The sequence below is a fragment of the Anomalospiza imberbis genome, chromosome 21 (genome assembly GCF_031753505.1).
Source record: "Anomalospiza imberbis isolate Cuckoo-Finch-1a 21T00152 chromosome 21, ASM3175350v1, whole genome shotgun sequence".
NCBI classification, from domain to species: Eukaryota; Metazoa; Chordata; class Aves; order Passeriformes; family Viduidae; genus Anomalospiza; species Anomalospiza imberbis.
The window spans coordinates 2,102,302-2,127,614 of record NC_089701.1 but is presented as its reverse complement, the minus strand read 5'-3'; the positions used below and the strand labels follow the sequence as shown (position 1 = coordinate 2,127,614).

Sequence of the window (25,313 nt, the reverse complement as noted above, 5' to 3'; positions counted from 1 at the left end):
CAGCTGGGGAAATGTGGGTATTCTATTGATTGACTGGGACTAATTAGTGGAAACAGAAAAAGGAAACATCAGATTTACTTAATATCTTCATTAATCTCATAAATGACAAGAACTGAGGGGAAAGTGAAGGTTATGGCAAATCTCCTTTAACCCTTTCAGAAGCTGCTCATTTTGCTAAGAACAGTGAAAAATAAAGATTTTTGAAGATGTTTTCCACATGTCAGAAGCAGAAAGCAGACTCTGCACTAACTTGCATTTCTCCTCCACTGAGCCCATAATTCCCTTTGCTATTGCAGAATGACTAACAGCATCAGGCTCAGCTTTCCAATAGTATTTTTCAGTGTGATTCATAGTCCTGAGTAATTGCCACACCACAACTGACATGTCTATTTGTACCTGTATTTTATGGGCAACACACCCAGGGAACACAGAAGTCCCAAGTGTTATCTGAGGTTTCACAAGGGGAAAACAAAATTCTCTTTATCCATGTTGTAAAGGGAAAACAAAGCCCTCACCAAAACTCTGCTGCAGCAAGAAGGAAAAGCCATGAGTGTTCACAAACCAAGATGTTTTTAAGGAGGATTCTCAAGGAGAAAGGAAAATAAATTTTAAGCATAGGAGGAGCCTGAATGAAAAATTACAGTTGGAAGTGGGGAAAGCAGGTAAAAGATTAACAGGTCAATATTCTGAATAGGGGAAACAGGTAAGTGCTTAAACTCCTGAATAAAAAGAGCCCTCTCCTGAGGCCAGACCTCTTGGCAGCTGTGTCAGTGATGGGACCCAAGAGCCCAAAATCCCAGACATGTTCCCAGCAGCGTCCTTGGAATCTGGCCAAGGAAACAAAACTTGTAGCTCCGCGTCCAACACGTGAATCACAAACTGGGTATTGGAACCCCAAAGCCAGCAAAGGAGGCACACAGGGAATGCTCCCATCTGCCTGGGGTCAGGGGAAGCCTGGAAGAAACCAAAACAACCAAAGCCTGGCTTTGGAGGGCAGCAGGAATTGTGGTGAGGCTTCACAAGCAAAGCTTGGGGTTCCTTGGGGCAAGACATGGACTGGAAGGAAATGCAGCATTTCCTAAATCTGGTTCTCTAAACTCACATCCAGCAGTTTTCCTTATCATGAATATCTTGTTTCAAAGCCCAGGCACTCCCCTGGGAAGTGTTTCTGGGCTGGGACTAATCCCAGTTCAGAACTGGGCATGGGGATTGGCAGGATCAGGGCAGGGATACCCAGGAGCTCATGTAGGTTTAGATACATTCTCCCAGTTTCTGCTATGGAATACTGGAATCCTGCTAAATTATGTCATGGATTACTCTGATCCCTCATGGCTCCATTGGAAGCTTTTGATCCTACCTTGTTTTTGAGATTCCTGACCAAAACAGAAGCTTAGAAAAAAAGCCCACCCTTTAATATTACATAGATTGGTGACTTCAAACTGTTGGAATTCACTGCTGCTGGAAATGAATACCCATTTCTACCTCCCTGTCAGAGCCTGGGGATGAATATCCTCTAGGACATTATGGCAGAAGGTTTTAATGGAAAATGTTATGATTTAAGCAGTGAAAATGACATTTTTATGGCATATTGCTTTTTATAAGTAATGAAGGAAACCTGGCTAATCAGACCCTGGCAGAGCCAGACTCAGCCATGCAGCAAAGGAATGACTTCAGTCACAGCTGCCACTTAGGCCCAGCCTGTCACCAACACCTCAGTTTATGTCTGTGCATTGCAAATCACCTTTCAGCAGGTACAAACTGGCACAGTGCATCTCCTTCAGTGGGGATGGGTGAGGTGCTCCTGACATATTTCCTCTTTGGAAAGCAATTTTCCCACTGGTTTTTTTGTGCTTCAATTGAAGAAATCCTGTATCTGCAGGTGTAGATAACAAGTGTAGCTCCTCCAGAATAATTTTAATGGCACTGATTTGTTCTAGCTGAGGATGTGCTCCTCATGGTACAAACTGCAGGGAACAAGGAACTGCCAGTGGAAAGAATGTGCTGCTGGGGCTCCTCTTGTAAAGCCAAATTAGACAATTCAAGTCCGTATCAGGGCTCCTTGGAACCAGCCTCAGAGCACTAAACCCAGCTCTGAACATCTGTGTGCTCTGGAGTCCTTTAAACTGGCACCAGTGGGGCTGCTGCCCTTGAGAGAAAATAGATTTTCCACTGTAAATCCCATTTTTGGGGTTTTAATATCTCAGCTGATTTTAAGTGTGTCTAGTATAACTTTTTGTCTACTTTTCCTGTAAAAGAAATTGCCCCTTTTAGCTGTCAAGTAGCAAATAAACAAAGGAACTATAGTATGAACCACAGCACCTTAGGGATAATCTGCATTTCGTGACTTCTAGCTCTGAATGTGGGTAAACATAACCATTTTATAAATAACCCCCTGTGTGTAACAAATATTTCCTGGGATAGAAAAGAAAGGGTTGAATAGAGCAAGTTTTACTCAGGATCTCTCTGCTATTGTTTTCTACACTTGAATGTTCTTTTTATGAGAGTTGTGGTGTTTAATCCAGTTTAGTATTTTCCAGGAAATCGGTTGCTGCTTAAACACGTATCCAAATTCCAAGTTCATTCAGAACTTGAAAAGCAAAATTTAACACAAGGACTGGAATTCTGTAATGATCCAGCAACTGGCAAAAGCAAACTCTTGGTTCCCAGGAGAATGAAAGAGCCAAACCCAGATATTTCTCTTAATTAGAGATGAAAACATTATTAAATATCCTAAAAATTGAAAGCATATGTAACTGCTATAAGGTGGGTGTTTTACTGGAAAATAACTGACAGCCAAGCTAAATTTCTGTGTGTTCTGATGTAAGAATTCAACAGCAGATTAAGAACACATTTTGCTGGGAGACATGTCTAAACATTAACATTTACACAGACTGAAAATAGGCCTCTCTAGGCAGGGTCAAGTGAGACAACCCAGCATGGATGGACACCAAATTGGCAGCTCCTGGACAGTGATTTTTTTAATTACAAAATAGTCCCCACTCAAAAGAAAAAAAATGGATTTCCTTACTCTGTGTTCACTCATCTCCTGACACCCCTTCTGTAAATGGACCTACAGACCTCTGCCAGCTGATTCCACAACTCTTCCTTTGTGGAAATGGGTGTTTGATATTGTTTATTACAAGAGTTTTGAACTTGAAAGAAATCTTACTAAGGATTTTATTCAAGGATTTTGTATTGCTCCAGCTGTTTATTCAGAAGAGGGACTGTCCCTACACTGAACATCCCCATTGCTGTGCAGATACAGAAAAGAATTTTGCTGTGGTATTCTGGCTTTGCATTGCCTGCATGCACTGAACAAACTCACTGTGATGAAGTGAATGTTTTTCCCATCCTAAATGATTTCAGATGAGAGTGGAATTATGTGGTAACTTGGACTTGCACCCTCCTAGCTCGTGGAAGCATTTTTCTCTTCCACCTAGTATTTAATATATGTGTTGAGGTCAGACAGGAGAGAATTATGGCAGTCACTATGGAGGTATTCAGAATAATACTAGCCTGCAATAGGGATTTACCATTCCCCTTCTAAAATTGTCAGGTATTCCTAATTCCACACCATTTTTGACAGAGCACTGGGTTGAGTAAGACTACCTAGGGCTTGTGGCATGTCCTGAAAGATTCTACACACAAAATCACTTCTTCCCTGCTTGGGGAACAATGGCCAGAGCAAGTCACCCATTGGTTCTCTCCCTAAATTAGTCACAGCTCTTTGGCACAGCCCAGCAGCTTTCAGCCCAGACCAAAGTGTGAGTTTCACATGTCACTGTGCATAACAGGCTGGAATTTGGGCTATTCAAGTCACTCACCAGCTTGGGCCATTGAGATTAATTTCTGGTTGCAATGAAAAGAGAAACGAGTTCAGTTTGCGATGCTTAGCTGTCTAAAAGCCAGTAAAATACAAATGGAAACGCACAGAAATAGGTATTTTTAAAAGAGCTAAAGGATAACACAGTATTAACCCTTAGATTTGTTATAATCTCTGGAATTCAACCAACTCAGGCCTGCCAAGAGTACCCAGGGAGAATCACATTTGAATGGCGTCTGCTGAATTTCCTTATTCAAAGGGAAATATATGAAAAAGGAATAAAAGTATAATGCCCAAACTTATTTAATTGCCCTTAGAGAATCTGCTTTCAGAGATTATCTGTGAAGCAAGGTCAGCCATCCATTTTTTTTGGAAAAGTGGGGATAAACGTGGGCAGGAGCACTCAGCTCTCGAGGCCACTTCACCAGCAGGGAGGCAGAGCAGCCACCTGACACTGGGGAGCACTGCAGCAGTGGGGCAGGGAAGTGCAAATTTTTCTGGAAGCACTACAGCTGTTGGCTGGGGATTCAAAGGCTGGAACATTTGGAGACTTGCACATCACAGACATAAACAAGCAAGGAACAGAAAAACACTGTGTACAATTCAGAGAGAAAAGCTCTGGTGTCCAGAATCCACAGCAAGCTTGGAAGGACAGAATGTGCTTTGAAATAATTTCCATTTCATAATAGAGATGAGTCACCTAAGCAGTGATTATTCCAAGAATTTCCATGTTTGCTGGGATTAATCCTGGGGGCTGTTTGGTGCCTCAGAACTCTCTGACCATGAGGCACTAAGGTTGGCACTGGGCTCTAAAATCACTCCCATGTCACTTCCATTTTCTCTTGTCCTGCTAACGAGGCCCTGCAGAAATCTGCCAACATCATTTGCATGTGGAGGCAGATGAAGACACAGATATGCCTTTCCCCCACGTGGTTTTGCTGTGAAAGTCAAGCCAGCCACGTGGGGAAGGTAAATCTTCCTGACATTGGGACCTGTACACACCTCCATCCTACACCTGGCTAATTATCTGTACAAAAGTTCCCTTTTAAATACATGCATTTGAAGTATTTTACTGATCTCAGTGATATACTGGATCATTTATTCTGAATAAAAACAGATAACAAATAAGATTAAAGTTTTTTTTTAAAACTAGTGACTGCAATTTGATATTTAAGAGCAGCATTTTTATGTGTTATTTTTAAATAACTGGTCTTCAGGAGCCTTTTTTTGCAGTCTGGTTCACTAAAAATCAATAGATTTATTAATATTTATCTATTATTTTAATAGAATTTAAATGTCTAAAGTCACCTGTGAAAACAAGACATGCTCCTTGTCATTTAAAGAGATAATTAGGTCTCACAATACACAGCCACCAGCTCAGAAGCAGAAATGTTTACTGGTGGCCTGTCTAGACAGCCCCACTGAGCATTTCCATGTACAGCTCCCTGCAGTTTGAATTTAGATCCAGTTATTACTGGACACAGTGCGAGCTTCTAGTGCTTCTTAGAAAGTTTGGAGGATAAAAAAAAAAGTCAAATACTCACAGAGCCAAAATTAAAAATTGCATCATCTCTGACTATCTTCTTTCCACTTCTAAAATGTTCTGGATCAAGATATTCCTAAGAGAGAGGGAAAACAGTAATTTTAAAGTTCTTGGACGTGCTGCTTTTGGGCAACTCCTCAATACAAATAAAAACGTGTGCAACTGTACTTTGTATCAAATTCTCTTCTCAGTTTTACTGGGAACCAAGGTGATTTGTGCCAGGAGCTGCGAGCAGGAAAATTGGCCTTTCATCTGCCACTTTCCTGGAGGCAAGGCAAGATTTTTAACTGTCAAATTCAATCATCAAATGCAAAGTAACATTTGTTTTAATCCACCTAAGTTACAGGAGATGTTGATTCAGTTGGCTGTGTCTTAAAACACAAATAATGAAAGGCACAAGTATAATTGAAGAATTTTGATGGGTTTTTTTGTTTGTTTTTTTTAAACAAGAAAGTAGAGCATAAAACCAGCATCAGTTACTGTCAGGAATGGAAATGTAGGAATTAAAAAAAAACCAAAAGAGTACAAAAGGAAAAGCTAAGGAATGAAGTTTCTTTCACAGAGAGCTTACAAAGTGGCTGCATATATATATGGTCTGGTAAGACTTGGGTTTAATGACAAGAAGTGCTTTTCATGTTTGTTTTTGCAATCAATCCACTTCTTTTGACTTCTAATGTCTTTGCACTGTTCTGTGTTAATCTCTCATCCAAGCTTAAAAATCATATTTGAGCATTACTCTGCTGTAATAACATTGCTATAAAATACATGCCAAGATAATTTTTCATGGTAACTATTAATGAGTGTTCAGTCAAAAAGAATTAATAAATAGGTGAGGATTTTTCTTCTTTTCAACGGGATTTGATCTGGATTTTTAATTTAAAAACTGTCCAAGTCCATTAACAGCCGCTGATGAGGAGATCTTCAGCAAAATCATCCATTGTGTTCAGAAACTCCTGACAGGATGTACAGGCTGTATTTGAAGGCCACCACTCAATCCAAGTGCTGGAGTCCAAAGGGTACTGGAATCTAAGAAAACAACAGAAAATGATCATTTGCTGCTGAGATTTGGGAAGGAAAAGGAAACATAAAAAATATTACAATATGGAAGTGCTTGCTCTGTGTTCATAATCCTCCTTTAAGTGTGCACATCTGATACCACATTGTGCGACTGCTGGTTCAGTACTTTCAAAATTAAATCAGTTCTGTACCTCACAAGAATTATTACATGCAAACACTTTAAGATTAAATCTCAGCATTTCCTCGTGGTAAATTACTTACTTGAAACTGTAACCAATGCTTATCTTTAAGGCTTCTTTTCCCATGATCAAATACTGCTCTCCTGGGCTCAATTCAACTTCTGTGCAAGTCTTCTTTTTAACAAAGGTTATTTCATTATTTTTTTGAGCAAAAGCCTGCCCTGAAGTAAAAAAAATAAATCAAGAATTGGACAATTACAGAGAAAAAATTTCCAGTAACTCATATATTACAGAGAAAACACTAAAATGTTCTACAGTAAATTTAATTATATAAAACATCTCTCTTGTAAAAGATTTTTCAATTAAATCTGAATGGTAAATAAGCCTTGTGCACATTAAATAATTTTATATTATAGTAATTTTAAGGAAATATAGGATGCTTAAACTCAGAGGACAAATAAGTGAACATCAGCTTCAGTTCCACAGGCCCTATGAGCAACAGGTAAGACAGTGAGTGCCCAAGAGCATTCCAACTCCTTTCTCCCAGGAGCTGAAACATGGAACTCACCCCTTTTATAGAGGTCCAGAAGATTTGCAGAATACTTCACAAAAAAACCCTCCTCACTGCGAGATAAGATGTTCACTTTATAAACTGCAGAACGACACAAAGCAGAACCTGGTTATTCCCTGTTCCTGCCATGCATCCTGAATGTCTTAGAGATGCTCAGAAGGAGAATTTTGTGTCCCTTTACAACACTGATTTCTGGGAATGCAATGGTTATAGGGGCAGAAAGCACTGGGAAGTCCTACCCACACCTAATACGAGGGAAGCTGTGGGTAGAACTCACTTTTCTCTACATTATGCCACTGGCAACCACACTGAATTTCTAACCACTACAGCTGTAATTTGAACAAGATGTTTTGCAGCAGCAGCAGACAGAGCAAACAGCCATTTGAGAGCAGGGAAAGAGGCAGTGAAAGCCCCATTACCATAAGCAGTGTCCCCCTGGCAGGCAGCCTCTCTCCTGCTCTCAGCAGTTATCGACCGGCTGAGTCTCTCCTGGACTTTACCACACTCAGCTACGAGGAGAAAAGGAAAGGCAGAGGTAAGAGAATGCCAGCACATGTCCCCAAAGGAAACATGGATTTCCCATCATCCTGCATGGGCAAATTAACTGAGCAACACCGTAAGTATGGGATTGCATGCTGGAACAGTGAATATTTAAAATACAGAATAATGCCCTCGAACACCAGGCTTAATCCAGTCAGACTTCCATGATCACACTGCACACAGCTTTAAATTTCCTTTTAATGTAAAATTTGGAGGGGAAACAGCTGTGTTCTTATGAGGACTTTTTCCTTGTGTTCAGTGTGGTTTTGTTCAAAGCACTACACTGCATTTTCCCACCAAGTAAAATGAAAAAACATCTTCAAATAAAGCTTACCTTCCATGCATTTGCATTCATCTCCTTCACACAATCTCACAAGTTTTTCATTTCCGTAGGGGTTATAAAGTATGGTGCATCTTTTGTCTAGAAATAAAAAATACATGTAAAAAATCAAAGTCTAAGACGTCAACACTGAAACTTGGCGAGGCAAAAGTCACCTGAGCTTCAAATAAAATGGAGTAAAAAAAAAAAATCTGTTAATGTGTTAATTCTTTGGGAGGAATACAGAGCTAAAAGGCAAACAAGGATGTGAAGAGCTGGAACACAAACCTGGTGCATGATATTCATACACAGTGAAGGTGGCAGGGTTCAGCATTCCAACCCGGAAAAGCTCACTGATCCTGAAGCCAACACACAGGAACTTGTGAGCTGGCACCTGTTTGAGAGAAACATGAGTTAAGGAGCTTCAAAGGAGGCAAAATGAATCCAAAGAGTAAAAGCAGTGCTTACAGTCAGGGAAGGGGTAACATACAGAGTCTATCTGCAGAAGAACATGCCCATCTTTTATCTCATAATCTGCTATCAGCTGATCAACTCCACTCGCAAGCTGCAGGGCACAGAAAAAGATGAAGAACAGCAAAAATTACAGCTCTGTCACATAAAGCCAGTAAGGGAAAAATCATTCTTGAATACTTGCAGTAGATAAATCCTCTGGATTGGCTTCCACTCCACTGACCAGCCCTATGTCCATCACAGCATGAGCAGAGCCTGACCGGGGCTCCCTCGCACTGGGCCTGTACCTGAGTTAGATTAAAATCAGTATTAGCTAGTGATAACTGAAATGAATTAGTTAATGATAACTGATCACATTCACTATTTGAATGTGAGCCCAGAAAAAGCTGAAGAAAATTCTATCAACATTTAGGCCACAGGAAACTCGTAATGAAGCAAAACAGTCCAGATGAATCCATTCAGCTTTATGCCAATACCACGCATGAAGAAACTTTAATGCTTATGTTCCAGGAGAGCCCAAATATAGCTGGAAGACTCCTCCCCACAGAGATCATGACCTCTGGCTCTAATTCTGTTTACACATGTACATAACAGTGAAGAAACAGAAAGAAAAGATCAGGAGAGCTGGTGGAATTATTAATTACCAGCCCCTCACTGCACTTACTTTGCACAAGCCTCCAGGCGCCCCAGGGGTTCCCCATCTCCTTTTACGCGACCTGTTTGTGGCAAGTGGAGCCAAAGAATTTCAGAACTCTCCAGAAGCAGCAGCCCAAGACTCTCACAAAGCATTCTCAGAGATGGAAGGTAATTCTTTACATTGTTTTGTTGGCTATTTTTATAGGAATTCATTATCTAGCCACAAACAAATGATATGTATCTATTGGTAATACAGGTGAAATGACAGCTTCAAAGTTTAATGTAGTTTATTGCGTGTTTATATTATTTAAACTCAGAATTTGGTTTTCTCCCCTGTTGTAATCGGACTAGAACTCTCAGTACTTTGTAGAACTCACTGTAACCTCTCCCACTCCCCATCATATTTCTTTCTTCTAACTTCTCCACCTGTAAAATCTCTTCCATAATTGACTAAAAATAAACCTAACAGAAATAAAGTAAATATTAATAATTCTATTCATAAAAAGGCAGTCATTTCAAACAGGGCTAAAAAAGCTTTTAGCAATTTCTTTTCTAGTTTTGCATTTAAAAAGTGGCAGAATTTATTTCTTTCTTAGTAAAAAAACCTCATAAAAGACTCAGGATTTTTTCCCCTCCCTCCCTTGCACTGATTTGAGTAGCAACTTTTTAATTTATATTAACCCTTTACCATCATCTCTCTTGGGAACAATCTTCAGTTCAAAGTTACAGGACTCTTCAGAAGTACCAATGGTGTTATACACTGTCCTCACCTGCACACACACAAATAAATCAGACAAAACGGAAGCAGCATTAAACAATCCTCAAAACAGGCATAAAACTGTAAAAACTCATACTGGGAAGGATAGAAACAAGTCTGGTTTATTGGTAATATAAAAATACCAGCAAAGCAGAGCCAACAAATTATTAGCATAGAAAGAAATGGGGAGTTCTTGAGCAAAACTACAGCATACTAAGAAATGAGAAATTCCACTTAAAAAACTGGTTGCATACTTACATTTACTGTAGCTATGCCTGTGCTGCTGCCAGTGCTTACATACAGATCATCTTGCAAAGGTGCCTAAAGAGTTGATGAGGAACAGGAAGTTACACATTAATAATAAAGATTAGCAACAATTAGTAACAATTCAGGACAGCTGATCAGCTTGTCTTGCTTACATTTTAAATATGTAACAGATTCTGCAGAAATATTAAATTTAAATGAATATTCAAATATATTAAATAACACAGATAAATAAAGTCCTTAAACATTTTCTATACCAAATTATTACCAGCTTGTCATAAGGAAAAAAAAACCTATTTTAGTAGCTATTTCAAAGCTCAAACAACCATTTACCAAGATGCTAAGAATTCTGGTTTCCCTTTTTAAAGTGATATGATTCACTCACTGCCATTGTTCTTCCCACGAAATTGTCTTCTGTCAGTTTAAATAAGTTCAGGGGTCCACGATTTTTGTAGGATACTTTAACATCCATGTCCAAATGCAGCCGTTTGACAAGAAGGGAATATTCAGTCAGGGCCTCAAGGGCATTGATAGTGTCCTGTCAGAAACCAATCATAAAGAATTAACTCCAGAGATTCTATTTATAAAATTTCAGTTTATTTTAATTAAGAGAAGTCAGATTTCCCAGAGACCAAAAATATCATGCCAATGGAGCCAATTGATACTAATCCCATACACAGGTCTCTGATGTTGGCAGTGTGGTCATTTAATTGAATTATCCTCTTCAAATGTTGCTATCACAGAATCATGGAATGGCTTGGGTCGGAAGGGACCTCAAAGCCCCTCTCATTCCTAGGATACCTCTCACCAGGCCAGGTTGCTCCAAGCTCCATCCAGCCTGGCCTTGAATGTCCAGGGATGGAAAAAAATGTTTGGTATTTGAAGAATGAGGAAAAAATATGTAAAAGCACACCTGAGTTGAATAAAATCCTCCCCCATGTCTCTGTTCTTCAGAGAGCCATTTGATGATGGGCTTGGCATAGTTTCCATCCCCTCTGAGCAAAGTAGTGAGCAAGGCATAGGCTGTGGTTTCAACCATTTGTGCAGTCACAGAGCTGGGCGTTGGCTGGTCTTGTGTCTTAAAAGCATCTTTCCAAAACCTGTAGATGGGGGGGTCACCTGCAGGAGGAAAAGAGGGTTCAGGTGCAAGCCCAGCAGCAGCTCTGCTACACCAGGTGAGGCACAGGGCCAGGAGATGAGCAGGAGCTCACTCTGTACCTAACAGGGCTGGAAACCCACCCCTCCCACGCTAAAAACCCGACGTTTGCAAAGTGCTGAGAACAGATGTGGTGCTGAAGGGGACAGGGCTGGCCTGGGGCAGCAGGAATGGAGCAGTACCTGTGACAAAGGCCTCTCTCTTCAGGGCAGAGAAGGCGGCCCGTGCCGCGTGGTGGTTGGGGTCCAGCAGGGCCAGCGCGTAGGCGGTGATGGCCATCGTGAAGGGGCTCTGGGCCAGCTGCACGTTCTGCACCAAATAATCCCCTGCTCTGCTCCTGGCATCGTGGATTTTCTGAAAACATGGACAGCTTACAGCTGACACCCATCACACTGACCCTAAAGAAGCACAGCTTCTCTGTCAGGACTAGACAGACACAGAATGTCTTCTACAATAGCTTATAATAAATCTGAATTCCTTCTTGTTCTTTTGCTGGCTTTGAAAGACAAAGACTAACAAAGCAAATAAATCTGTGAAACTGAAAAAAAACGCTTGATTTTTTAAAAACAAATGTTAAAGAAAAGGGAAGAAATTAGAAGCCCAGAGCATGCCTGCTGGCAGAAATAAAATAATGTTTACCTGAGTAGGACATATTTTCATTGACTTGTCAATTCCAATAATAGAAAATGATGTGAGATACAAAGATTTTTCTTTCGCTTCTCGAGGTAATGTACCCTACAAAAATAAAATAATAAAAATAATGAAATGGAAATAAAAGTTCATTTAAATAAATAGAACTTCTCACTGTTAAGTTGTGGAAACAAATAGAAATTCCTGTAAAAACTATCAGTTTAGTTAAACCTGAAGATACATTGACTCTTTGGAAGGTAATAGCTCATTTGTAAGAAAGAAACCAGAATATATGAAGTTATTCATGAGCCAGGACTATTAGATTATGAAGTGAACCTAAACATTCTTTTTCTGAATATTAAGAAGTGGCAAGCAGCTCCTTTTTGTGGGAAAACAGAAAGGTCTGCCAGACTGTGCTGGGCTTTAAATGAATTTAGAATAAAGAGAAAAGTTGTCTTGAACGGGTGTTTTGATGAAATATAGCCTAAAATATGAAACACTTTATTTCCTGGTGCCTTCAGCTTTTACTACCTAAGCACAGAAAAGATTTGGGTTTCATACCTGTAGTTTCACTGGTTGGTAGTTGGAAAATTCATTGAATGACCCATCTGACATCTGACAGTTGTCAATCAGCCACAGAAGGGAATCACAAACAGACTTTTGATCAAGATCAATGTATTGATTCACTTGTCCAAGGATCCTTAAAGCAAAAGCTGTCAACCTGCCAAGGGAAGCAAAGAGGTCCTGCTTGTTTAGATTGGCAGGTCCTGCAGAGGGCACACACAAATTTACACTGCTTAGGATTCTGCATCTACACACTGCCGTGGTTCAACGGGACAATGAAGGTTAATTTTAAATTTAACTTAACAAGTAGACAGTAACTACTGAAATAATTTTAAACCAGGATCAATTCCCGTGTTTCAGGGTATGAACTCATGACGTCCCAAAGCCATCTTGGTTGTCGTGGTGTGAATTATGGACACAAAGAAAAGGTTTGGCAAGTGAAAGCAAGGACTCAAAAGACATTATTCAAAGTTGCAAACGTTGCTTAAATCTACCATCACACTCTTGTCTGGTGTTTACTGAAAATATGAAAGCAAAGGAGTGAAATAAGGCTTTTTCCAGCCCAAACCCCTTTCAGCTCACCATGTGCTAGCTTGCCCATTCTTCCACATGCTGTAGGAGCAGTCAGCATTCCTGAAGGATGAGATGCTCACAATTCCTGAAGGATACATCAGGCACAAGGAAAGTTATGAGAATCATATTTGTTCCCTCAGATGTATCACCGTTCTTACTCAGCAAAGGACCTCTACAACCCTGAAGCAAGAGAAGCAGCAGAGTTTTCTACCTTCTTTCATCTGCCTCCTCATCTGAGTCCTGGAGCTCAGGGTCCTCGGGCCCAGTACATGCCAGTTATCCGACTCCTCCAGGTAGCGGAACACGTAGAACACCGGGGCAATGCTCATCAGCTCGGCCTCTGCACTGCCCCTGGGCAGGCTGCTCAGCATCTGCAGGCCCTTGGGGCTCAGCACTGTGGCAATCACTTCACCCATAAGATGCCCTGTGCAAGGAAAAACCCCAAAATTGGTTGAAACAACAGGTCGTGAAAGCGAAGCCAAGGGCAGAATCTATGAGCAGCCATTCTTTGGGAAGTGTTTAAATTTCTACACTAAAGGGGACTTGCAAAGCCTTCTCTCAAAAGAAAAAGAATAAATCAGATGAATTTAAGACAAAATAGGAGGAAAAGTACACATGCAGTGTACTAAAAGTTTCTATTTACCTTTTACACTGACACTTCTGTCAATTTGTGTTTTAGGGACCAGATTTAGTGGGACTTTGTATCGAAACTCTTGTCGTCTCTTGATTGAACCTGAAATTGAAGATGTGTATACATATATATAAAATGCTGCACAGTCTAAATCAACAGATGATTCAGCTGTAATTGACAGATTGAAAGTTACAACTGAGAATTCAGCAACCAAAATGTGAAAACCAGAAATATTCCCAAATGCAGAGGCAAACAATATAAAGCTTTGAAAAGAAACAGGTGAAAACTCTTTATCTTTCTTTTGTTACCAAAAAAAAAATCTGATCTGGACCTAAACTTTGTGGTTTCTTTTGTTAAATGAGAACATATTCTATTCCCTTTGATAAAGCTGAGGAAAATTTACAATCACATCACACTGAAAGATACATCTGAATTTCCCTTAAGAAATTAATCCAAGTTCCCTTAAGCCAAGGCAGGAAATCCTTGGGAAAGGACATATTTACAAGATCTCAGGAAGGAGAAACTCCAAGTTTTTCATAATGTGAGAAACTTGATTATCAAGAATCAAGACCAGGAAAAAATAGCTCAAAGACACATCATCAATTTTCTTACCATAAACACCCTGTGGATCCAAAGTGAAACCTGCATGGAGTTCTTTCCTAATCCCTTCTGGCTGAGATCATTATGAGGAAAGAGGTAGAAAATGGAAACATTTTTTTAAAATCAAATATATTAGTTGAAACAACAGGTTAAACCCACAGTATTTTTGTCTTCCTTTTCTATAGTTGAGTTTGATTTAACTCTTGTACACATGAATTTTAGTGTTCTAGCTCACACAGTTATTGAGAAAATGTAACAAAATATTTAAATTAAACCTTAGGAAAGGAAAAAATCGTGTTTCAGTGAAAATCAGAACCAAACAACTTAGAATAAAGTATTCTCCCTTGCTTACAAAGTTCTAATCTATCTTTTTATTAATGTAATCTTTCAGTTCTTATAATCAAGGTTTTAAAATGAGTGTGCTCAAATACTCACTCATTTTTCCACTGCACACAACCTTAGTGAATTCAAGAACATTGTGTGATATTAAAATAAAGCAAAATTTCTATATTTATTCAATTGAACCCTATTTGAAATTCAAAAATGCTAAAAAAATAAAGAGATTTTTTTCCTTACCACAACACGTAAAGTTTTAACTACAATTTCACTGTTCCTGGGGGTCAGCAATGTAAAATTGACAGTGTGGAGACCCAATTCCAGCGGGAGGATCCGGAATGTAACTGCTGAGGAAGAACCAGCATCCAGATTCTTCAATTTACAGCTCTGCATCCTCGATCCTGCACTTGCAGAATCTCCAAAGGTACAGACTCCATTTCCAGCTGCTATTTGAACACAGAACTGAAAGGTGGAGAGATTTCAATGTTTCATTTCCATGGCAGGTACAACACCAGAGAAATATCAAATCCTGTACTGAGCATTCTGTTACTGCAATGCTACTTCTGTTTGCAGTACATAACACTGGCTTAAGGACTGAAGAAATCCCATCCAAGGATCTGTTTATCCTGGATACTCACAGGAAAAATCCTTCTTTAGTTTATTATGTCAATCCTTCCACAGGGCTCATTAACACAAATTACCTTAATTGCAGAGGCTTTATGGTTATAAACGGATCCTTTTAACTCAATTTGCTCCCCTCGTACCACGGAATAAGGAACATAAATGCTCAGGAAGATATCCTTCACAACTTGGATTTCCACAGGTGCAGCAACACAAATACCTGAGAGAATTAAAGACGTGTAAGCAGAGTGTCTTATCCACCCTTCTGATAAACAAGTTTGAAAAGATCTTAACATACTTTAGTGATGATTTATGATTTTTCAGTGTGTACTTTGAACAGTCCAAGCTCTTTAAAAGTTCCCAGGTTTTGCTTCCTGATCCAAGCTGCTCTCACCACTCCTCACACTCCAGCTGACATACCAGGTTCTTTGGTTTCTTCTTCCCAAAGAAATTCTCTGCTTGGATTACCAAATCTCCTGGAAAATCTCAAGTCCCTGAGCTCCAGGTAGCAAGACAATGTAAAGTTGTCCAGGGAAGAGTTACTCAATATTTTTTCTTCTTCTTACTGTCTTTGAGCCATTGTCACACACAGGACAGGCTTCGTTTTCCCAGCCACTGACAATCACAACATGACTTGAAGTGATTTACTTTCCCTAAAATACATATTTTTGTTTTCTTTTCCTGTCTATCAACCAGGATGTTGCAGGACCTACCTTTATCTGAAATGCCAACACCTTGTACTTCCCAGGTGGTCAGTGAATCGGGCAAGGTGACAGTCAGAGTCTTGGACCTGTGTTAAAAGTGTTTTATATTTATCCATTACCAATCACCATCTGTTAACAGCACAGCTCATCACCAGCAACACTCTAAGAAAGACTCAGGGAAGCTCTGAGCCAGAAAAGAGGAGTTCTGGATTTTGGTTGGAGTAAACTTGGTTTTAGCTGATTTCACAGAAGCTGGTACTTAGCAAGGTCCAAAGTGAAAGGAAAAGTGGCTCAACAATCTGGGCACCACACAGCACATGGAGCATGGAGAGGAACATGGCAGCGATAGTTTGTTTGGATAAGACTCCATTTCAGCACACATCTCTGGCATACCTGGAGTTACCCAGTTTACCTCAGTTCTACCACTTCCTTTCTATAAAGTTGATTTGAGAAAAGCAGTACCTTGAAGAAACTTGGTGAACTTCCCATAACCAGCTTTCAGGGAAGTAGCTACGAACTTGTGCCTCATCCAGTTCCAAGAGAGCCTCAAAATCTGAAGAACATAAATGAAGCAAGTAAAAAAAACCCTGATACAAGAAGAAAGGTATCTGAATACCCTCAGTCAAAAATCTGTGTCAATCCCACCTCATCCATTTATACCTGTCCAATATCCTGATAGATCACCTTCTTAACAAGCAGTTATAGGGAGATAATGGAAGACAAGGAATTTAACCCTCCCACAGATCTTTCCTGAGGTGTTACCCACTGTCTCTCTATGGCCTGGGCAAAGGATTCAAATTTGGCATTCAAGTTTACTCTTAATAGTATCTGATTGCTGTTCTGCTTGTTCTAAACGTGGGTGAACAGAATAGAGAGGTGAACACAATAAAGAACTGCTCTCCTGCCCCTCCTCAGGGATATACAACCAAAGCCTTGGGAGACTGGTAAAATTCTGTCTGGAACAACCCTGGCAGGTGCCAGGGAGGGGTTAATAGGTTCCATCACCTCTCCATCCCCCTGTTCTGCTGGAGCAGGGCACCCAGAGCTCTCATACTCACGCATTCTGGCCAATATCAGGAGCTTATTTGGCTCTTCCAGCCGCAGCTTGTTGGCAAATTCACAGCAATCTGTGAATGCAGAAATGCACTTCTGGTTCCTCCGAATCCTCTGAGCTCTCTCCCTGCAGGTCTCAGAGACTGGATAAGCTTTTACTCCAGCTCTGCAGCACTGCCGGGCTTCTGGATCTCGGTATTTGGCCACTGAAATAAAAATAAAACAGTTAATTTCCTTGAGATGAAGTTTTTTATTTCCAAATGGATGTGATTTTTTAAAAAATAATGAATAGAACAATGGAAATATTTGAACAATAGAAATATTTGAATAATAGAAATATTTGTAACACCTTCATTGAGTATCTTTTCCCTGAAGTCAGACCGTTTGGTTCTTAACACTTCATTGCAAGGTTCACCTGTACAGAAAAATAAAAAAGTACACACTTTTTTACAACATGAACTTTTCTTGTAATAGCATTGTCCTCTTAAAAATAACTCCACAAAGTCACATTCCAAATGCATGAATTTTTTTATGTTTGCTGTTTTAATTACATAGAAGCATTTTCATTTTGATTACAGTAACTGTTCCACAAGATGTTATCCCCCCTCAAAAATCATCAATATATGCATCCCCTTGAGTTCCAAGGTAATAACTGAGAGTGACAATGGAACATTCCAGAAAATGCACAGTTCCATGCCTGGACCACAGGAATGTACCTGCTTCCTCTGAGTCATCAGCGTTTGCATTGGTGAGGAAGGTGAGCCCGGCCATCCTGAACACGGCGATGTTGTTCTGTCCTCCCCCAGCCCCACAGCCAAGGTCACTCTTCTCCAGCTGCAGCATGATCTGAGGAGAAACACAAATCCCATGCTACCTGAATGTCTTCAGAACACAGCCTGGAAAGGCTCTTTGTGAGACAAAGGAGAACATACTCTCCATGGCTCCTTGAGCAAGGAGCTCTCCAACACTGCAACCTGGTTTTGGCCAGGTCTGTGGAGCTCTGATGAGAGAGGTCAGATCTGCCTTTAAAACCACAATTCACATCTACTGGAATTCAAAATATTGCAAACTAGTTCTTTTCATAATTTTGAACTGTAGATTTAAACAAACAATTTTCACTCTGCCTTAAATTGCTCTTCTGCCCATTTTCAGGCTGGCTGAGTGCATGACACATATCAGTTGTTGAATGTGAAATGAAACAAAAATCAACTTGATTTCTTTTATGGCTGCTACCTCACCTTGTCCATTGCTCTCTTCCTTCTTCCTGTGACTCCATATATTGCCTTGTCAATAGATGACAAAGCAACAAAGGAATTGGACTGGGTTTTCATGGTGAGTGATACAACCTCTGCTGGCTTCAGTGTCCCTTTGCTTGACAGCTTAATCTATAAATTAATAACACAGATTGGTAATTTTGAAAGCACTTTGTTCTGAAATCAATCCAGCTGATGGCAGACATTTACTATAATAATTTAAGTGTTAAAGAACTTGTGTAAGTCCAAGATAAAATCTGACCATAAAACGAATGCACACCCACATATTTCAGTGCCTGTTTTGCTACTCACATCAAGGCTATTCCCACATTTCTGTTCCACATTCAGCCAAACTGAATCAGCCACTAACTCTGCAGCTCCTTCTCCCATGACTATGTAGTAAACAATGAGACGTGCTGAAGGAACCATCTCTTGGGTTATCTGGAAAGTCAGATGCTCATATTCCAAATCCTTAATTCTCTCCTGAGTTCCAAAGCTCACTGTCTTCCCTTTTGATGTGATCTATAGTTTAAAAAAAATGATGGACAATAAAAAAGTCAAATTTTATATTCAGTCTATTTTTCACATGTAATAATTATTTGAATTTATATCTTCCACTAAAAAGAAGTGCTGTCTCTGCACTTCTTATCCTTCATCTACATTTCACCTTCTGAAATAGCTCTTGAGGCCAACACTACTTGTCCTCAATCCCAGTCAATGTTATAGAGGATTTTTTTTTAATAGACCATATGAATATAAAATTTAAACATGGGACCGTTATTTTTTTTCCTACAAAGCTGACAGATTGTATCTGAAAGGAAGCAGTTGCCTGAGCTGCATATATTCTATGCTGAGGCTAGTTCTTGATTGTTGAGGTTTTTCATCCATGACCATCCATATTAAATTGCAGTTCAATATTTTATGCAGAAACAGCTGTTACTCACCAAATAGCTGTAGTGATGTATTTTATCAATGTAGTGACTTTGTGGATATACATTAATATTTATTACATCTCCCACTTCCAAGGTTTTGTGGTTTGAAGCCCAGTCAATATAGAGATAACTCTGACTCAGGGATGAATAAGCTTTTGCTTCATAGCTTTTACTTGCTTGGTTTTCATCTGAAATATGTGGATCTGCAGTTTTTACCTGGAAAAATAATGAAATGTCTGAATAGTCTGAGTACAGAATTATTCCTAAGCAAACAAGCAATGACAATACTAAAATCATTCTGCAATATGTTGTTCAGAGGGATTAATAAAAGAGAAGCCAACTCAAGACCTTACCCTCAAAGAAATAATTACACCCTTGAAGGAATAATTTAATGGAACAATTTAACTCACTTGAAACTCCAACATTTTGCTGTTTGGTGGGATATTAACAACAAACAAAGCAGTTCCATCACTGATGCTTGTTTTTCTTCTCCCAGATTCTGAACCCTCTGATATCAACCAGGTCTCATCCATTTGCTCACTTAAGGACTTGGCAGTGACAGTTACAGGGACGTTCCCAACAAAGTCATCCATGGTGTCTTTCACCTGCACCTGTTCATCAGGACAAAGAAACGGTGACATTTTTCAGGAAGAAGCTTCCAAGCTGCTCAGCTGCTTCTACAACAGGGATTCTACAAATGTACAAGTCAGTGGAAATGGAAGTGTGTTTATCAGACATAGAGTGATACAGAGAGAAAATGACAAAGCTTGTGCATGATGGGGTTTAATGTGCAACCCCCCTGCTCCTGGGAACTGACCTTAATGAAGAAGGGAAGTCCAGGCTTCACAAAGAGAGGAGTGGCAATCAAACTCAGCTTGTAAGGAGAGACAGCAAACCTGACTCCAGTGAACTCCACCTCTCCACTGAGGCCACCTGACAAAAGACAGCACCCCATGGAACAAATAGCCAAAAATAACTTTAATCCCTAACCATTTCTACAGTGAGAATGGGCTGTTCTTCCTTACAAGTTTTTGGAAGAAGAACTGAAATATTAAAGAAAGTCTGATATTAGGAAGTTTAGTCTTATAATTTTCTTTTCTAGTTCTGTTCTCATTTGCAGAAGTGTTAAGAAAAAATTCAATTAAAGAGCAACTTACCCATAGACTCCAACACTGATGCCACAATATATAAATATGAGCCATCCAGTGCTTCCAGACTGTCAAAGCCTATAGAACTTGCTGCTCTCTTACTGTTAAAATTGATCTCAGCAACTCCATTTTCAATCTGGAAATGAAATAGAAATCATCACTTTATAGTCAATAATTTAGAAATAATACACAGACCATATGTAGATTCAGTGTGTTTCTGTTCACTGTCTATTTTCAGAGGAAATCAAAGGGTGGAGATGTTTAAATAAAGAATTCTTTATCCCCTAAAATTATTTTAAATTAATCAACTAGTGGCACATATTGCAAAGTTTGTGTGCAGGCTCAGCAAGAGGTAGGGATAACACAGAGATATCTTCACTAAATGAGGGAAGGGGACAATTAGTGTAGAACAGACTCCCCAGAATAAATCAGCATGGTTTTGATCTGCTTGTCTCCATTTGATTTCAGTTATTCTGTAATAGATAGTACTGAAATTATTTCATGGAAATCTTAATCACACAGTTTGGCCAAGACAGCAATTGCAGCAGATTGAAATGCCATTGTCTCAGATGCTGCCTCTGAATTTCATTTCCAAGTGTATTTCTCTGCCCCTGATGACAGCCTTACACAGGAAAAGCCCACACTGGGGAGCTGTGGATGCAAATTACAACTTGAGGCCCATTCTCACCAAATTTAATGGAAAAACTTCAGTGGGATTGGATCAGCCCTGAGTTATGCATGTGAATTCTACGCAAACTTGATTTGCTGCTTCTTACCCTTGTTACATGCATTGCCTGAGGCATCATTCTTTTCTCACTTTCTTCAATTATTCCAAAACGAAGAAAAACATCAGCACTAGGAAGCTTTTTGTTGGAAAAATAGCTGAGAATAAAACAATATAAATGCTTTTAAGATTACTTTAATGGCTGCAACAAAGCATTTGTTTTTGAAGAAGAGTAATTGCCTAGGCAAGAGATGGAAAACAAATGTCTGTGTATTTTAAACACTGCTGTTGAAAAATAATCACTTTGAGAGAATTTTAAGAAGGGTCACTTAGATTTCTTACAGAGCAGAAATGGTTTTGATGAAAGAGCTTCTTGAAGAAAGCAAAGAGGAAAAGTCTGGACTCAGAGAATCATTCCTCAGGTAGAAGAAGAGGAGATACAAAATATTGAGGATTCCCAGCCCAATTTCCTCACCTAGCTTTCACAACAATCCTGAAGTTCTCAAATTTATCTGAACTAATGAAGTTACTCTCTGGCTCGATGGTGATGGAAAAGCTTGGCATTGCTGCAAATTGAGTAGAAAAAAGATCACTTTGGGGGTGCTTTACCCATGAAGCCACAGGTGCTGAGCCACTGAAGAATCATGACCATTTCAGGGGGGTTGAGCTCTTGAAAACACTAAAAATGCAGGTTCACAGCATGGGCACACCTTACCATATTCCTTAACTTCAAATTTTGCCACAGCTGAGGTCACAAAATCCTTCTTGTACTTGGCTTTAATCTTCCAAATTCCATATCTATGAAATATCAACCATCAGCAGTTTTTAAGATGAAAATTAATGATAATAATGGTAATAATTTCTTAGAGAGGAAAATTCTGCACCAGATTTTTGCAGGTGTTCATGGCCTGCTTTGAGCAGATTCTCTTTGACACATCACTAATTATTTGACACTTACTTTAAAGCACTGAAATCAGTTATAAACCAGTTTCTCAAGCCCCTGCTATCATCCTTCTGCCATCTCAGCAATGCTTCAGCACCCTCTCAAGACTAAAATGAGAACTGAAGAGATATTTTTTTAACTGCTGCTGTTCCTGGGAAAATGCTGGTGGATTTGTATGAAACACATTTGAAATACGAAATCCCCGCGTCTTTGTCACTGTTTGTATCTCAACAGTAGAAAGCTTTAATTGTCATTAATGTTCTTTTCTAATTGAGCATGAAGAAAACCTGCCACTCGCTGTTTTTAAGGAGAATACTCTGCCACAAGGTGCCTATTTATATCATGATTCCACCCTATGTGAAATGTTAGAAATCTCCAAGTTTCAAGTCATGCCCACCATGCAAAACCACTCTATGACAGCCACTATAAAAAGGCATTATAATGTAAATAATTCACCAAAAAACATTAAATAAATCTACTTAGGATTAGGAGGAATCTTGAAGTCAGGAAAAGAAACTATTCCAGTAAAATCTTTTTCTTCCAAAATATCCACTTCTACTCCTTCGGGATCCTTGAAATGATAAGAGGACAGAATGAGCAGTTACAGACTGTTCTTATCAAAAGGGGAATCTTCATCCTTCAGAGGGATTTCAGAGGCAGCCTGGCCATAATATATTTTCCTAAGACTTTCAAAGCATAAAACCACAAATATTTGTAGAAAAACTCAGACTGAAATTCTGATAAAATGCTTTACTCGAGTTCCACCAAGTAAAAGCTATACTTAAAATAGCTAAAAAATTACTGTAATAACAAGCCAATTGTTAAAAGCTAAAAAATACAGTAGATACCGATTCTTTTTATATCTTAAATGAAACAAACAGTATAAAGCCCATATAGTATTAAAGTCCCCTCAAAAATCCTTTTCCCAGATATTAAAGATAATTTTTTTTTCTATTCTGGAACAACTTCAGATCTGGGACTTGAAAACCACTCTCCAACTTTGGAAAGTCAATTTTAAATCTTTTAAAAGATGTCTGGCTACCTGCAAAAACCTCTAAGAGTTTATTAAACGTTGATTGCAATACTGACTTCCCATGTACCTACCTATCTTTATTTTCTATTAGAGCTACAAAATATTCATATTAAATTCAATTGCAACTCACCACAAAAGTCAGGACAGTCTCTCTCTGAGCTGGCTGCAGTTCTTCATTCAGAGAGTAAACTCTGACTTTCACTGAAAGAATTACAGCAATAAATCTCAAAATCTAAACAACCAAACAATTTACTGATATTTTTAACAAACTCCCAGGAATATCTTTCACTCTTTGTGTCACAAATTAGTCATTTAGGGTGAGGAGGGCAGGGAGAGGTGATTAACTTTTCCAGTATGATCAAATAATTCAAAGTATTGTTCTGCTGATGAAAAAATTAAATATCAGCTGATGGCAATGCAACACAGCCAAGAGCTCAAAGAACAATTAAATCCTAATTCCTTGGCAGAGTCAGCAGACTTTTGAAATGAAATACCAGCCAAGAGAAATAAGCGTTATTTACCTGACTGATCAGGAGTATAAACTGGTTTGTCTGTATGAATAAAAAGAAACCCATTCTCAAAGGAAACAGGAATTTTTTTAAATCTTGTAAAATGTGGAGAAACAGCTTCCAAATACAAATACTTGTCTGAAGTATCTGTTCTTTGTAAATCTGCTGGTTGAACCTGGGGGAGATGAAATAAAGGTTTTTGAAGATTATTATAATATTTTCTATGCATTTTTTCTACAGTATTTTTTGATGCAAAAAGTATCTGAAAAGCAATTACCACCCTGTGGCTGAGTATCATTAAATAAAAATATCAACACTCACAAGGATTTATTCTTGCTTACATGGTAGAGGATGGTTTGGAGTATTAAGCCATGGATATTCTGAAATTTTGCATTTTATTTATGCCGAGAACTAAACCAGCAAAGTTCAAAGCCCAGTAATGAGGTTACAACAGTAGAAATTATCAGATTTCCATTTATGCACAGGACGAATCCTGGCCACAACCAAGCTGCTGCTGTGGTTGGTACTTTGATTTGATTCTCTCTATTTTTAAAGTTATGCAAGCATAGTAATGTTTCTAAAACAGTTTGATTCTATGTTTAACCTCAATGTTGTTACACTGGTTTTCTTCAGTGTAATTTTAATTTCAGACCAAAAATTGGGGCATTAGCCTTCCCTCCCCAGTTTAAACAACTGGAAACTTACTGACACCTAATCTTTTTTTAAGACTTATCAGTGAATGTGATAATAAAAAGAGTGTAAGAAAGGTCTGAATTCCTTACTGTCAGAGTTACAGCATCCTGGAATTTGTTGGCCGGGGTTAAGGAAATCCGAGCAGACGAATACACAGTAAGCTTATCTGGGAAGCTTTTTAGGGCAATATTGACTGGAAATTCCTCCTCGTAGCCAAAAGCTTGAACTACAATTTTCTCAGAGGCCCCAGCTCGGAAGATCTTTGGTGCTGTAAGGACATATCTGTACATGGAATATAAAACAATAACAGCTAATGGAACTGAATTTCTTAAAAATTTCTTAACTCCCTTTGGAATTCAGTTACACGCACAGCGTTAGAGCAATCAGGATAATCAGGTTATTGCAAGACACTAATTAAAATCCTATTTGGGTAGTGCTCTTTGTATTGGATCTCCTAAAATTCTGGATTTATTTACCCAAAAGAGAGGACAACAATCAAGTAGCATTTCCAGTAAACTCCGTATTTGCTTTTACTTACGTTTTCTCTTGGCTAAAAGTCGTTCCAGAAAATAGCAGAACAATAAAATATATTAAAATAGTCATTGTGTCTGGGACAAGAGCAAACCAGAGATGTTAATGAGGGTGGCTTAAACAGCCTCTGCTGTGGGCGAGCAGAAATCCCAACACATTTCACTCACGGTTAATAATTAATGGCAGATCATGCTTTACTAAAACATTATTGCCACTTCCTGAGGAAACCAGAACAGCTAAACTTAGTAACTTTTTCATTTAGGATTTCAATTTTTAATATTTCCACAGCAGTCCTGTGTCAGTCCTCACTTTCTTTCTGACGACTGCATAATAAAATAATTTTCAGAGGTAGGAAAAAACCCAACAAACAGAAAAAGAAATTCAGTTTGTCCTTAGTAATTTTTTTTAAATTAAATTAGTTTAAATTTAATTAGTTTAATTAAATTAGTCAAAATTTGTGTCTGAAGCAAAAAAAGCATTTGAGTTATATCAAACAATATATGGATGTGTTCAGACCAGCATTATTTTGTTGTTGTTTTGAAATAAATTTCCCTTACAA

At 38.9% G+C, this 25,313-nt stretch overlaps 1 protein-coding gene across 1 annotated transcript; it reads right to left on the bottom strand.

Moving 5' to 3' along the window:
• Positions 1-6,234: 6,234 nt before the first annotated feature.
• Positions 6,235-24,919, bottom strand: C5 (complement C5). The gene is made up of 41 exons (XM_068211008.1): positions 24,762-24,919; positions 24,313-24,505; positions 23,543-23,705; positions 23,152-23,222; positions 22,468-22,559; positions 21,761-21,843; positions 21,521-21,611; positions 21,098-21,203; positions 20,331-20,457; positions 19,991-20,106; positions 19,584-19,784; positions 19,186-19,389; positions 18,554-18,763; positions 18,227-18,373; positions 17,705-17,834; positions 17,338-17,403; positions 16,994-17,194; positions 16,398-16,488; positions 15,945-16,021; positions 15,312-15,451; positions 14,851-15,072; positions 14,287-14,347; positions 13,687-13,776; positions 13,255-13,467; positions 13,053-13,128; positions 12,468-12,627; positions 11,916-12,011; positions 11,459-11,630; positions 11,034-11,239; positions 10,506-10,658; positions 10,115-10,177; positions 9,788-9,869; positions 9,128-9,179; positions 8,648-8,750; positions 8,483-8,557; positions 8,281-8,386; positions 8,008-8,094; positions 7,553-7,642; positions 7,131-7,214; positions 6,645-6,783; positions 6,235-6,392 (listed from the first exon to the last, which is right to left on the bottom strand). Exons 1-41 carry the CDS (start codon positions 24,824-24,826, stop codon positions 6,263-6,265), a joined length of 5,034 nt encoding a protein of 1,677 aa, XP_068067109.1. The 5' UTR covers positions 24,827-24,919; the 3' UTR covers positions 6,235-6,262.
• Positions 24,920-25,313: the final 394 nt, after the last annotated feature.